This window comes from Symphalangus syndactylus, chromosome 8 (assembly GCF_028878055.3).
Source record: "Symphalangus syndactylus isolate Jambi chromosome 8, NHGRI_mSymSyn1-v2.1_pri, whole genome shotgun sequence".
NCBI lineage: Eukaryota > Metazoa > Chordata > Mammalia > Primates > Hylobatidae > Symphalangus > Symphalangus syndactylus.
In genome coordinates, this window is record NC_072430.2 from 72033326 (window position 1) to 72047042 (window position 13717).

The 13717-nt window shown below is 42.9% G+C and overlaps 1 protein-coding gene and 1 long non-coding RNA gene across 7 annotated transcripts in view; one reads left to right on the forward strand and one right to left on the reverse strand.

Annotated features, from left to right (window-relative positions):
- Nucleotides 1-7220, forward strand: part of TEP1 (telomerase associated protein 1) — a 67080-nt gene extending 59860 nt beyond the window's left edge. For 5 of the 6 annotated variants that reach the window (XM_055289517.2, XM_055289515.2, XM_055289516.2 and 2 more), the window contains 6 exons: nt 946-1089; nt 1262-1358; nt 2797-2902; nt 3000-3232; nt 3669-3773; nt 4001-7220. In XM_055289517.2, coding sequence (XP_055145492.1) covers nt 946-1089; nt 1262-1358; nt 2797-2902; nt 3000-3232; nt 3669-3773; nt 4001-4123 — 808 coding nt within the window. In that variant the 3' untranslated portion in view covers nt 4124-7220. Of the gene's footprint in view, nt 1-945; nt 1090-1261; nt 1359-2796; nt 2903-2999; nt 3233-3668; nt 3774-4000 lie in introns of those variants that run through there. The other variant, XR_008659535.2, reaches the window with a different exon arrangement.
- A 4244-nt stretch (nt 7221-11464) lies between these two features.
- LOC134737347 (uncharacterized) lies at nt 11465-13178 on the reverse strand. The gene is made up of 2 exons (XR_010122176.1): nt 13021-13178; nt 11465-12716 (listed from the first exon to the last, which is right to left on the reverse strand). It is a non-coding gene; the product is annotated as an uncharacterized lncRNA (long non-coding RNA).
- Between the last annotated feature and the right edge of the window lie 539 nt (nt 13179-13717).

Consider the following 13717-nt stretch of genomic DNA (forward strand, 5'->3'; position numbering starts at 1 on the left):
GCTTTTGTCCATGGCAATGTAAATGAATAATTCTCAGGTGCCTACTTGATGCCAAGCTCTGGGCCAGGCAGTATGAATCAGTTATAGATGAAATTCATCCTTTAATTAAGGAAGCTCACAGTAGAGGAATATGCATATAATTAAACCACCAGCACTATTCAGACTGACTAGTGCTATAATGAAGATACACACACACACACACACACACACACACATACATATTCCTGGGGCTTCAAAATTTGAGAAATCGTGGGAAGGAGTTGGTATTTAAGATTGGACACTTAACAGAATGAGTAGGAGTTCTCTGGACCAGTAAGAGATGGGAACAGTGTTTCAGGAAGATGAAGGAACATGTACAGAAGATATGGAGATGTTGAGAGTGTGTAGTATATTCTGGGTATAGCCAGCTCCTTGGATTCCTGGTGGGAGTAAGGGAAATGGAATTGAATAGATAAACTGGGGTCAGGCTGTAGAGGGCACAGTGCTAGGAATTTTGGGTGGAATAATGATCTGGATTTTATGAAGAGAACTCTGGTGGCAGTATGGAAGATGGATGGTAGTAGAGAGATACGAAAGGTAAGGAGACCACGTTTACACCTGTAGCTATAGCCTAGGAAAGACATAATGTGGGCCTGACCTGGGCTCTGGAGACGAGAAGGGGAGATGCAGATTTAGGCATGTGTTACATCCACAGACCTTACTGGTGAATTGGAGGTAGAGAGGGAAGGAAAAGCCAAGAATGTCAGATTCCTAGTTTGAGCAAGTAATGGGATGGCACTGATGAATACTAATGCTAAAAACACCAGGAAGTGGAACAGGAGTTTCAGGGAAGGTAATACATCCTGCTTTATACTTCGTTCCTGAGGAATTCATGTGGGATTGAGGAGCCTGAGAGAGGTTAACTAAAATAGGATCTTCCTCTGTCCATGTACTTTTTTGAGCTAGTCTTCACCTGAACCGAATTCTACAGGAGGACTTAGGGGTGCTGACAAGTCTGGGTTGGGCTCCTGATGGTCACTTTCTCATCTTGGCCAAAGCGGATTTGAAGTTACTTTGCATGAAGCCAGGGGATGCTCCATCTGAAATCTGGTAAGATCCAAAATGCCATTTCCTCCTGAGCTGGGGAAAAAGGAAACGTGAGTTAGTGGTTATCCTGAGGTTGAGTCTAACTTAGAAGAAAACTCTGGAGTCTTAAAGAGAGATGTTCTTCTCTTTACCTCTTTAAATCCTGGGCTCAACCTATTCCTTTCTTACAAACCAGGAGCAGCTATACAGACAAGCCTATGATATTGTCCACCCACAAGGAGTATGGCATATTTGTCCTGCAGCCCAAGGATCCTGGAGTTCTTTCTTTCTTGGTAAGTCCTATTTGAGTGTGTGCTAAAGCAAACGTTCTTCTAGGACCAGTGTTTTCACACCTTGGTGCCCGTCGTGGAGGATAGGGAAGGGAAAGGCAGTGGGCTGCAAATCCTCCTATCCTCCTTCAACTGGGGCAGTTCTAATTTAGGACATTGTATATTGGGTTCCTATGTAAGATTTCACTGGTACAAGAAAGGACTCTACCATTTTAGAAAGCCGTGGGAAACCATAAACCTAGAAGTTTTCTCAATTGCATTTTTTCCCGTGTCTCTCTTGTCTTGCCTCTATGAATAATAGCATCTTGAGGGCAAGGACTACATCTTGTTTTTGTCATCATACTTAGCAGTTACTTAATAGATGTCCAACACTTTTTGGATTGAGTGTGCCAAAGCTAGCTGTTCACTTCAAATGCAGGTTCCTGGGAGCTGCTTGCTATTGGGAAGATTATTAAATCCTGACCTGCTACCCACTAAAGTTATCTACTAAAGCCTATTCATGACCCAGTGATTCCACTCCTAAATATATACCCAAGAGAAGGGAGTACATATGTTCTGCAAAGCTGGGTACAAGAATCTTCATAGCAGCTCTGTTCATCATAGCTAAATATTAATAAATAGAAAGGGGATAAATAATTTGTGGTATATTTATACAATGGAATGCTACATGGCAAAAAAATTAATGTGATACTGCATGCTCATGAATGGAATAATACAGACATACCTTGTAGGCATTATTCTGGGCAAAGGAAGCCAGTTACAAAGGAGTACATACTATATGATTTCACCTAAATGAAGTTCAAGAACAAGCAAGACTAATTTCAGTCGACAGACATTAGAATATTGTTAGCTTTTGTGGTGATGGTCTGGTATTGATGGGAAAGGGACATAAGGGCAATTTTCTGAGGTGATGGAAATGCTCTACATCTTGATCTGTGTGGTGACTGCATGGGTGGATGCACATGTAAAAATACATCGCGATGTACATTTAAGATTTGTTCACTTAGCCAGGTGTAGTGGCTCACGCCTGTAATCCCAGCACTTTGGGAGGCCAAGGCCAGTGGATCACCTGAGGCCAGGAGTTCGAGACCAGCCTGGCCCACATGGTGAAACCCCATCTCTACTAAAAATAAAAAAATCAGCTGAGTGTGGTGGTGCGCGCCGGTGGTCCCAGCTACTTGGGAGGCTGAGGCAGGATAATCGCTTGAACCCAGGAGGCAGAGGTTGCAGTGAACCGAGATCACGCCACTGCACTCCAGCCTGGGTGACAGAGTGAGACTCCGTCTCAAAAAAAAAAAAAAAGATTGCACACTTGATTGTATCTAAGTTATAGTTAAAAAGAAAAAAATTCCTGACCAGCCCAGAGCAGAAAACTGTTGCTTTGTCTGGTACAAGTTGACTCATATGGGTAGGCTAAACAAAATTATCTATCCTTTCACAGAGGCAAAAGGAATCAGGAGAGTTTGAAGAGAGCCTGAACTTTGATATAAACTTAGAGAATCCTAGTAGGACCCTAATATCGATAACTCAAGCCAAACCTGAATCTGGTGAGTGGTAACAGGAGGACCTGAGGAGCTGGGAGATGGCCCAGGGTGGATGGCAGACCCCTGAGACTTGGCTCTAATTCTGTCCTTAAAATGGCAGAGTCCTCATTTTTGTGTGCCGGCTCTGATGGGATGCTATGGAACCTGGCCAAATGCAGCTCAGAAGGAGAATGGACCACAGGTAACATCTGGCAGAAAAAAGCAAACACTCCAGAAACCCAAACTCCAGGGACAGACCCATCTACCTGCAGGGAATCTGATGCCAGCATGAATACTGATGCCAGCATGGACAGCGAGCCAACACCACAGCTAAAGACACGGCAGCGTAGAAAGGTGAGTTTGAAGGAAGGGTCAGACATACTAGGGGAGGGCTGGGAGCAGTGGCTCACACCTGTAATCCCAGCACTTTGGGAGGCCGAGGCGGGCAGATAATGAGGTCAGGAGATCAAGACCATCCTGGCTAACACGGTGAAACCCCGTCTCTACTAAAAAATACCAAAAATTAGCTGGGCGTGGTGGCGGGCGCCTGTAGTCCCAGCTACTCAGGAGGCTGAGGCAGGAGAATGGTGTGAACCCGGGAGGCGGAGCTTGCAGTGAGCTGAGATAGCGCCACTGCACTCCAGCCTGGGCGGCAGAGTGAGACTCCATCTCAAAAAAAAAGAGAAGTACTAGAGGAGGAGGGCTCTAGGTCTGACACAGCGCACTGTGATGCTTCTCTGAGGAGGGGCCCTGAGAACTCACCATCCTGCTCTCCCCTTTCCTCTTTGAGATTCACTCGGGCTCTGTCACAGCCCTCCATGTGCTACCTGAGTTGCTGGTGACAGCTTCAAAGGACAGAGATGTTAAGCTATGGGAGAGACCCAGTATGCAGCTGGTAAGCGTGTGTGTGTGTGTGTGTGTGTGTGCTCATGCACACCTATCCCAAAGGGATGTCACAAGACAGCAAACTTAGGGCAAAAGATCAAAATTCTGTTTTCTTCAATCACTTGCAATGTATGACTAACCTGTTTCTAAATAAAAGGCATTAATGTGAGAAAAAATGTTAGTAAGGAGGCCCTAGGCTTGTAGCCCTGGCCTCCTCTGTTTTTGTTCCCATCGTAGCTGGGCCTGTTCCGATGCGAAGGGTCAGTGAGCTGCCTGGAACCTTGGCTGGGCGCTAACTCCACCCTGCAGCTTGCCGTGGGAGACGTGCAGGGCAATGTGTACTTTCTGAACTGGGAATGAAGATGTGCCACTCGGGAAAAATGATACCCCTTGTGCTAGAGATGCAAAGCCTGAAGACACTGGTAGCTTTTAATAATTATAAAATTAATAATTTCTTGATAATTATAAAAATGAAGTGTCAAAAAATCTCAAGTGTAGGCCTGCCTGTGTTCTCATGTGGATTTAGAACAGGAGGATATTCTATGTATACGTATATGTACATTCTAATGTGTGTCTCTTCTTATTTAACATTAATCCTTACTAGAACCACAAGAAAGTGAATGAAATCTTCAGTAGGTACTCTTTTGAAACTAGATTTTAGAATTCTTGCATCACTCGTGGGCCCTAGGACCCTAGGATGCCATTCTTGCCAGGAGGAGGAATGAGAGTGATGTTGGCCAACATTCAATTTGAACAGAGCATGGAAGACCTTTCAGTTCATCAGGAAAGAATGAGGGAGGGAGAATAAGTCAGTCATGCATCAGGGCATTTAGAAAGAGCTATGTTTCTGTCACAGAGACAGCCCTTTTCTCAGAACTATCCAGAGGAGGCCGGGCATGGTGGCTCAGGCTTGTAATCCCAACACTTTGGGAGGCCGAGGCGGATGGATCATGAGGTCAGGAGATCGAGACCATCCTGGCTAACACGGTGAAACCCTGTCTCTACTAAAAAATACAAAAAATTAGCCAGGTATGGCAGCGGGCACCTGTAGTCCCAGCTACTTGGGAGGCTGAAGCAGGAGAATGGCGTGAACCCAGGAGGCGGAGCTTGCAGTGAGCCGAGATCTCACCACTGCACTCCAGCCTGGGCGACAGAGCGAGACTCTGTCTGAAAAAAAAAAAAGAACTACCCAGATGAGAGGTGAGGAGCCAAGCCATTGAAAGCGGAACAAACCTTCTGGTTTTCCCAACTTCTGACACGACTTTCAACTTTAGTCAATATGGTAATTGGCATTCTCAGAAGAGATCACGAAAGTGTCTTACTCTCTCTCAAATTGAAATTCACGAAGATTAAAACTAACTGAGAGGTGGCACAATCATAGCCATGAACTCTGATTTTCTTAAGTAAAAAACCTTTTTTTTTTTTTTTTTTTGAGACAGAGTCTGGCTCTGTCACTTAGGCTAGAGTGCAGTGGCGCAATCTCGGCTCAGTGCAACCTCTGCTTCCTGGGTTCAAGAGATTCTCCTGCCTCAGCCTCCTGAGTAGCTGGGATTACAGGTACCCACCACTGCGCCCGGCTAATTTTTGTATTTTAGTAGAGATGAAGTTTCAGCATGTTGGCCAGGTGGGTCTCAAACTCCTGACCTCAGATGATCTGCACACCTCAGCCTCCTAAAGTTCTGGGATTACAGGCGTCAGCCATCGTGCCCGGCCCATAAAAGAACTTTATTATATTCCTAAAATTCAATCATATGGAAGAATCTATTGAGCAGTTTAGCCTTTGCTTAACTTTCCTCCTCTCTGTTACTCCAGCCTTAGCTGGGGTGTTTTGTAGAATTTTCAGAGCATGGAAGACAGACAACTAGAGCTTCCTCCTGCCCTTGGCCCATGCTTTTAGGAGAGCAAAAGGCAAAAGATTGAAACCAGTGACTTTAGTTTCCTCAGGCCCTTTCTTTCTAAGGGTTAAAGAAGAAGGAAATGTCTTCTGTGGCCAAGAATTCAAGGACTTGTAGGAGACAAGTGAAGGCTATTACAGGGATTTTGTCCTGGTTTGGTAGGTTTCTCTCGGAGAAATACCACTACACTCTGGTCTAGAAATGAGTTTTGAAGCCTTGGGGAGTTAAAGGGCACTGAGTTTTGCTCTCACTGTACCCTGATTCCAGGTTTTACATGGAGAAATCACCTGAGGGACTTGACTTTATTTCTTTTTTTTTTTTTTTTTTTTTTTTTTTTTGAGACGGAGTCTCGCTCTTTCACCCAGGCTGGAGTGCAGTGGCGCGATCTCGGCTCACTGCAGGCTCCGCCCCCCGGGGTTCACGCCATTCTCCTGCCTCAGCCTTCCGCATAGCTGGGACTACAGGCGCCCGCCACCTGGCCCGGCTAATTTTTTGTATTTTTAGTAGAGACGGGGTTTCACCCTGTTAGCCAGGATGGTCTCGATCTCCTGACCTCGTGATCCGCCCGCCTCGGCCTACCAAAGTGCTGGGATTACAGGCGTGAGCCACTGCGCCCGGCCTTTGACTTTATTTCTATCCAATGCCCTGGTTTCCATCCTGACCAGAGGATGATGACATCAGCTGATAGGCTATGCTTCTATCTTCTCTTATGTGCCTCATGCCAAGCCTCGAAATATACCTTCTGGACCATTATTTCCACATCTACCTTGTGACTAGAAGTCCTAGTTATGGTATTTTGAAATTTACGATCCATAATCCTTGCCAGAAATCCTGCAGCGAACCATGGCATGGCATCATCCTAGTCACTGATTTCAATCTTTTGCCTTTTGCTCCCCTAAAAGCATGGGCCAATGGCAGGAGGAAGCTCTATTTGTCTGTCTTCCATGCTCTGAAAATTATACAAAAGCATCCCAGCTAAGGCTGGAGTGAAGGGGATGGGGAAAGTTAAGCAAAGTCTAACTTGACCAATAGGCTCAATAGATTCAGTCTTGTTGGCCAGGCCCACTTGAAGTGTTTTTTGTCTCATCTTGGAGAAAGACAGTGAAGTCACGGTATAATTGTTATGAGTAAAGTCAAGAACAGATTCTAGGTAAAAGTAATTATGTACCCAAAGGGAGTTGAAGGGAAAATCAATTTAGGTTTACATTAAACATCCTTCAAGTTCTTATCATTAAATGGAGTTTCAGATCTCCCAAAGGCTGGATGAGTTTTACAGTTATAACCACTAGATCGTGAGACCATAGGACATTTGAACAATCTTTTCTTCTACCCATCTAGAAAAGCATCTTTTTTTATATACCAAATTTTTACACATATATCCACATCTGTTTTTGAAATCTAGAGCAGAGGTTCTCAAAGTTTGGTTCATGGACTAGTGCCAGCTCACAAATTGTTAATATTTCATAATGAAAGTACAGAAGTTGAGAGTAACCATTTAGAAACTGTATAGGAATTTAAAAAGTAATATCTGACAAATTTAATAATAAAAATGGAGGCTTGTATTTTGTGTGCCTTTTAATTTCATTTTCTTAATAATCCATTTTGATTATATTTTATAAAAGTATTATTCCATGACAGATAAGAAATTAAAACAGGCCAGGCACGGTGGCTCACGCCTATAATCCCAGCACTTTGAAAGGCCGAGGTGGGTGGATCACCTGAGGTTTGGAGTTCGAGATGAGCCTGGCCAATATGGTGAAACCCCATCTCTACTAAAAATACAAAAAATTAGCTGGGCATGGTGGCGGGCGCCTGTAATCCCAGCTACTTGGGAGGCTGAGACAGGAGAATCACTTGAACTCGGGGGGCAGAGGTTGCAGTGAGCCAAGATCGCACCATTGCACTCCAGGCTGGGCAATAAGAATGAAACTCTGTCAAAAAAAAAAAAAGAAAGAAAGAGAGAGGGACGGCAGGAGGGAGGAAGGAAGGAAGAAAGAAAGACAAAGGAACGATTAGTCCTTCATCTCAGAAGTTTTGAGAAGCACTACTCTAGAGAGACTGGGTAACAGCAGCAAAAAGCATGGACTTGGAATAAGACTGCCTGAGTTCAAATCTTCATGCCTCCTTTCCCCCATTTGTACAACAGCCATAATAATGGTGCTTACTTCATGGGAGTGTTTTAAGAACTAAATGAGTTAAGGTATAAAACACAGAACAGTGACACTTATGTGGTAATGTTCAATAAGTGCTAACTTGACTGTTCTTTTTGTTATCTGGCAGTACGAGTATCACCTCATTATTCTGTCTCATAAATGTCTTATTTATTAGTATATATTTAATCAATCAGAAAATCTGGACTGAATTTTTCAGTTTTCAAAAAAATGTGAAACTAGTATTCTTTCTAAGTTCAGGGATACAAGTGCAGGTTTGTTACATAGGTAAACTTGTGTCATGGAGGTTTGTTGTACAGTTTATTTCATCACCCAGGTATTAAGCCTAATACCCATTAGTTGTTTTTCTTGATCTTCTCCCTCCTCTCACCCTCCAAATACCTAATCTTCTCATCCAGAACGATGGGTATGTTTCTTTATCAGTTAAAATATTAAAGTTAGGCTATCATAACAATCCCAAAATCTCAACAACTTAAAATAGCAAAGATTTATTTCTGAATCATGCCACATGGCCCATTAAGGGTCAGTGAGAAGGCCCTGCTCTACTTTGCGCATACTTTGAGCTCTGTGATTCATGTGGTGAGTAACTCTTCAATCTTCCACTTGGAAATAAAACACATCACTTCCACTCATATTTAATAAATACAAGCAAAGCAAGTCACATGGCCATACCTAATGTCAAGGGATGGGAGGAAGTATCCTACAATGTGTCTGAAAGAAGAACCAGGAACCAATACACAGATGACATCCCCAAAGAACATATCCGTGTTGGTGCTTTCCCACTAGAATGGCTCTTAATCCTTCTTTTTTAATAATGTAAGATTTAGGCTGGGCGCAGTGGCTCATGCCTGTAATCCCAGCACTTTGGGAGGCCGAGGAGGGCAGATCACCTGAGGTCAGGAGTTCAAAACCAGTCTGGCCAACATGATGAAACCCTGTCTCTATTAAAAATACAAAAATTAGCTGGGCGTGGTGGTATGCACCTGTAATCCCAGCTACTCTGGAGGCTGAGGCAGGAGAATCGCTTGAACTCGGGAGGCGGAGATTGCAGCGAGCTGAGATTGCACCATTGCACTCCAGCCTCAGCAACAAGAGCAAAATTCCGTCTCAAAAAAATTAAAAAAAAGGAAGATTTACAGAAGAGTTGCAAAGATAGTACAAAGTGCTCCTCGATACCTTTCACCTAGCTTCTTCTAATGTTAACATCTTACATAACCATGCTACATTTATCAAAACTAGGAAATTAACATTTGTTAATTAAATTACCAGTAAGTTAATTTAAAAATGTTAATTAAATTACAGTCAGGATTTGGATTTGCCCAATTTTTCCACTAATGACTGTTTTGTTCCAGAAGCCAGTCCAGGATCCCACATTGCATTTAGTCATCGCGTTTTCTCAGTCTCCAACTGAGACAGATTTTCAGTCTTTTCAAAATCTTGACACTTTTAAAAAATAAATTTATTTATTTATTTATTTATTTATTTATTTATTCTTGAGACAGGGTCTCAGTCTGTTGCCCAAGCTGGAGTGTGGTGGTGCAATCACAGCTCACCGCAACCCATGCCTCTAGGGCTCAGTGATCCTCCTGCCCCAGCCTCCCGAGTATCGCACCACTGCACTCCAGCCTAGGCAACAAGAGTGAAGAATGTTGTAGAATGTTCTTCAGTTTGGTTTTGTTTTCTGTTTTTTCATGAATAGGCTGAGATTATGGATTTAATGGACGAATTCAAGAGATGATGTGCTTTCCTACTGCATCCTATTGGGTGCATATGATATTAACATAACTTATAACTGGTGGTGTTAACCTTGATCACTTTTAAAGTTAAAGTGATATTTGCCAGGCATTTTTGCCATGCCTTCTGTTAGAAGCGGGTCACTAAGTCCAGCCCATACTCAAGGGGAAGGAAAGAAAACCTTTAGAAGAGAGAGGTATCAAAGAAATTTATACATCTGGAGGTAGGTTTTTTGAGGCTAGGCAAATATCATTTTCCCGATTAATCTTAGCATTCATCCGTGGATCTTGACTGCAGTATTATTACTGTGGTTTTCTAATCATGATTTTCTTTTCACCTCCATTTTCCCTAATATTTCTATTTCCCTTTGACACTCATTTATTGAAATTATTTCTGATTTCCTTTCTTTTTTTGACACTGGCTCTTGCTCTGTCACCCAGGCTGGAGTGCAGTGACACAATCAGAGCTCACTGTATACACTCTCAAACTCTTGGGTTCAAGTGATCCTCCTGTCTCAGCCTCCCAAGTAGCTGGGACTACTGGCGTGCCTCACCATGCCTGGCTATTTTTTATCTTCATAGAGATGGGATCTCACTGCATTGCCCAGGCTTATCTTGAACTTCTGGCCTCAAGAGCTCCTCCCACCTCGGCCTTTCAGTGTTGGGATTACAGGCGTGAGCCACCACACCCAGTCTGAAATTCTGAAAGGAATTTTATCCCTTCCTACCAATTTATGTATTCAATTATTTACTTATGTCACCATAAATGCATGAGTATTTATTTTCATCTTTAGGAGCCTCTTGAATTTTTATACTGAAACTTCATTGTATTTATATTTTAATACAACCCTTTTTCAGCCAATATTTATACAGGATAAAAATATATACTTATGGCCAGACGTGGTGGCTCACAGCACTTTGGCAGGTAGAGGTCGGTGGATCATGAGGTTAAGAGTTCCAGACCAGCCTGGCCAACATAGTGAAATCCCATCTCTACTGAAAACACAAAAAATTAGCCAGGCATGGTGGTGTGCACCTATAATCCCAGCTACTCAGGAGGCTTAGACGGGAGAATCACTTGAACCCAGGAGGCAGAGGTTGCAGTGAGCTGAGATCACACTATTGCACTCCAGCCTAGGTGACATAGCAAGACCGTGTCCCAAAAATAAATAAATAAATAATATATATATATTTACATTACAAAAACTTGGTATATTTTTATTGTGATATACTTCATTTTCTTTTTGTTGTTATTGTTTGTTTGTCTGGTTTTTTTGAGACAGGGTCTCGCTCTGTTGCCCAGGCTAGAGTACAGTGGTGTGATCTTGGCTCACTGCAACCTCTGCCTTCTGGGTTCAAGCGATTCTCCTGCCTCACCCTCCTGACTAGCTGGGATTACAGGCATGTGCCACCACACCCGGCTAATTTTTGTATTTTTAGTAGAAACAGGGTTTCACCATGTTGGCCCGGCTGGTCTTGAACTCCTGGCCTCAAGTGATTCACCCCCCCGGCCTCCCAAAATGCTGGGATTACAGGCGTAAGCCACCGTGCCTGGCCTATAATTCATTTTCACCCTTATGAAGTGTATGGTTCTGTGGTTCTTAGTATATTCACAAATTATGCAACCATTACCGCTAATCCCAGAACATTTTCATCACCCCACCAAGAATCCTTGAACCCATTAGCAATCACTCCCCTCTCTCTTCCTCCAGCCACTGGCAACCACTAATCTACTTTCTGTATCTATGAATTTGCCTAGTCTGGACATTTCAGATAAATGGAATCATATAATATGTGACCTGTGTGGCTTCTTTCACTTAGCCTAATGTTTTCAAGGTTCATCCATGCAGTATCAGTACTTCATTCCATTTTATGACGGAATAATATTCCACTGGATGGATATACTTTCTGTTTTTACAGCTTGAGTTATGATTGGCATGCAATAAACCACAGATATTTAAAATACACAATTCGATAAAGCGTGACATATATATATGTATCAATAAAATTATTACCACAGTCAAGATAGTTAACATATCTAACAGGAATAAACCACATTTTGTTTATCCGTTTATCAGTTGATGGACGTTTGGAGTGCTTCTACTTCTTGGCTATTATAAATATTGTTGCTATCAATATGCATGTACAAGTTTTTGTGTGAACACTTCTTTTTCATTCTCTTGGTTATACACCTAGTAGCGGAATTGCTAGGTCCTGATAACTCTTACGTTTAACTACTTGAGGAACTGCCAAGCTTTTCCAAAGCAGCTGTGCCACTTTATGTTTGCACTAGCAGTGTGTGAGGATTTTTATTTGTCCACATCTTTGCCGAGATTTTTTAGTCAGTCTCAGGCCTCAGCCTCCCGAGTAGCTGGAATTACAGGCAAATGCCACCACACCTGGCTAATTTTTCATATTTTTGGTAGAGATGGGTTTCACCATGTTGGCCAGGCTGGTCTCAAACTCCTGACCTCAGATGATCTACCTGCCTCTGGCTCCCAAAGTGCTGGAATTACAGGTGTGAGCCACCACACCTAGCCAAGAGTTTTAAATTTTGACAAAGACCAACTTATTTCTTTTGCTTGCTTGTGCATTGGTGTCATATTTAAGAAACTGTTGCTTAATCCAAGGTCACAAAGATTTCTCCTTATGCTCTAAGAGCTTTTTAGTTTTAGCTTACATTTAGGTCTTTGGTCCATTTTAATTTTTACCTACAGTATGAGACAGTGTTCCTAATTTATTACTTTGCATGTGGATATCTAAGTTGTCCCAGCACCGTTTGTTGAAAAGACTATTTTTCCCCCATTGAATGGTCTTGGCACCCTTGTTGAAAACCAATTGACCATATTTGCTTGGGTTTATATCCAGACTCTCAATTCTATCCCATTGATTTCTATGTCTATCCTATGTCATTATCACATTGTCTTGATTACTGTAGCTTTTTCAAGATTGTTTTTGCTATTCACGATCTTTCGCAATTCCTTATGAATTTTTCTTGGCCATTTCTGCAAAAAAAAGGATAATGGAATTTTAATAGGAATTGTATGGAATCTATAGGTTGCTCTGGGAAGTATTACCATTTTAATAATAAATTTTCAAATCTGCGAACACTTGTAGATTGAAAACTACAAAACTGTTGAAAGAAATTCAAGACCTGGCCGGGCGCGGTGGCTCACGCTTGTAATCCCAGCACTTTGGGAGGCCGAGGCGAGCGGATCACGAGGTCAGGAGATCGAGACCACAGTGAAACCCCGTCTCTACTAAAAATACAAAAAATTAGCCGGGCGTGGTGGCGGGCGCCTGTAGTCCCAGCTACTCGGAGAGGCTGAGGCAGGAGAATGGCGTGAACCCCAGAGGCGGAGCTTGCAGTGAGCCGAGATTGCGCCACTGCACTCCAGCCTGGGCGACAGAGCGAGACTCCGTCTCAAAAAAAAAAAAAAAAAAAAGAAATTCAAGACCTAAATAAATAGGTCTCAGCTGGGTATGGTGGCTCAAGTGTGTAATCCCAGCACTTTGGGAGACTGAGGCGGGCCTTGAGGTCAGTTCAAGACCAGCCTGCCAACATGGTGAAACCCCATCTCTACTAAAAATACAAAAATTAGCTGGGTGTGGCGGTGCACACCTGTAATCCCAGCTACTTGGAAGGCTGAGGCCGGAAAATCACTTGAACCTGGGAGGCAGAGTTTGCATTAAGGCAAGATTGCGCCACTGCACTCCAGCCTGGGCAACAGAACAAGACTCTGTCTCAAATAAATAAATAAATAAATAAATGTGGCCTTGAATGTTTTTCAATAGTTTTGTAGTTATCAGTGTACAAGTTTCATGCTTCTTTGGTTAAATCTATTTATAGTGTTTTATTCTTTCTGATGCTATTATAAATGGAATTGTTTTCTTAATTTTTCAGATTATTATTTACTAGTGTAATACAATTCATAGGCCAGGCGTGGTGGCTCACACCTGTAATCCTAGCACTTTGGGAGGCCAAGGTGGGTGGATCACCTCAGGTCAGGAGTTCAAGACCAGCCTGGGCCCAACATGGTGAAACCCTGTCTCTACTAATAATACAAAAATTAGCCAGGTGTGGTGGCACACGCCTGTAATCCCAGCTAGTCGGGAAGCTGAGGCAGGAGGCTGAGGCAGGAGAATCACTTGAAC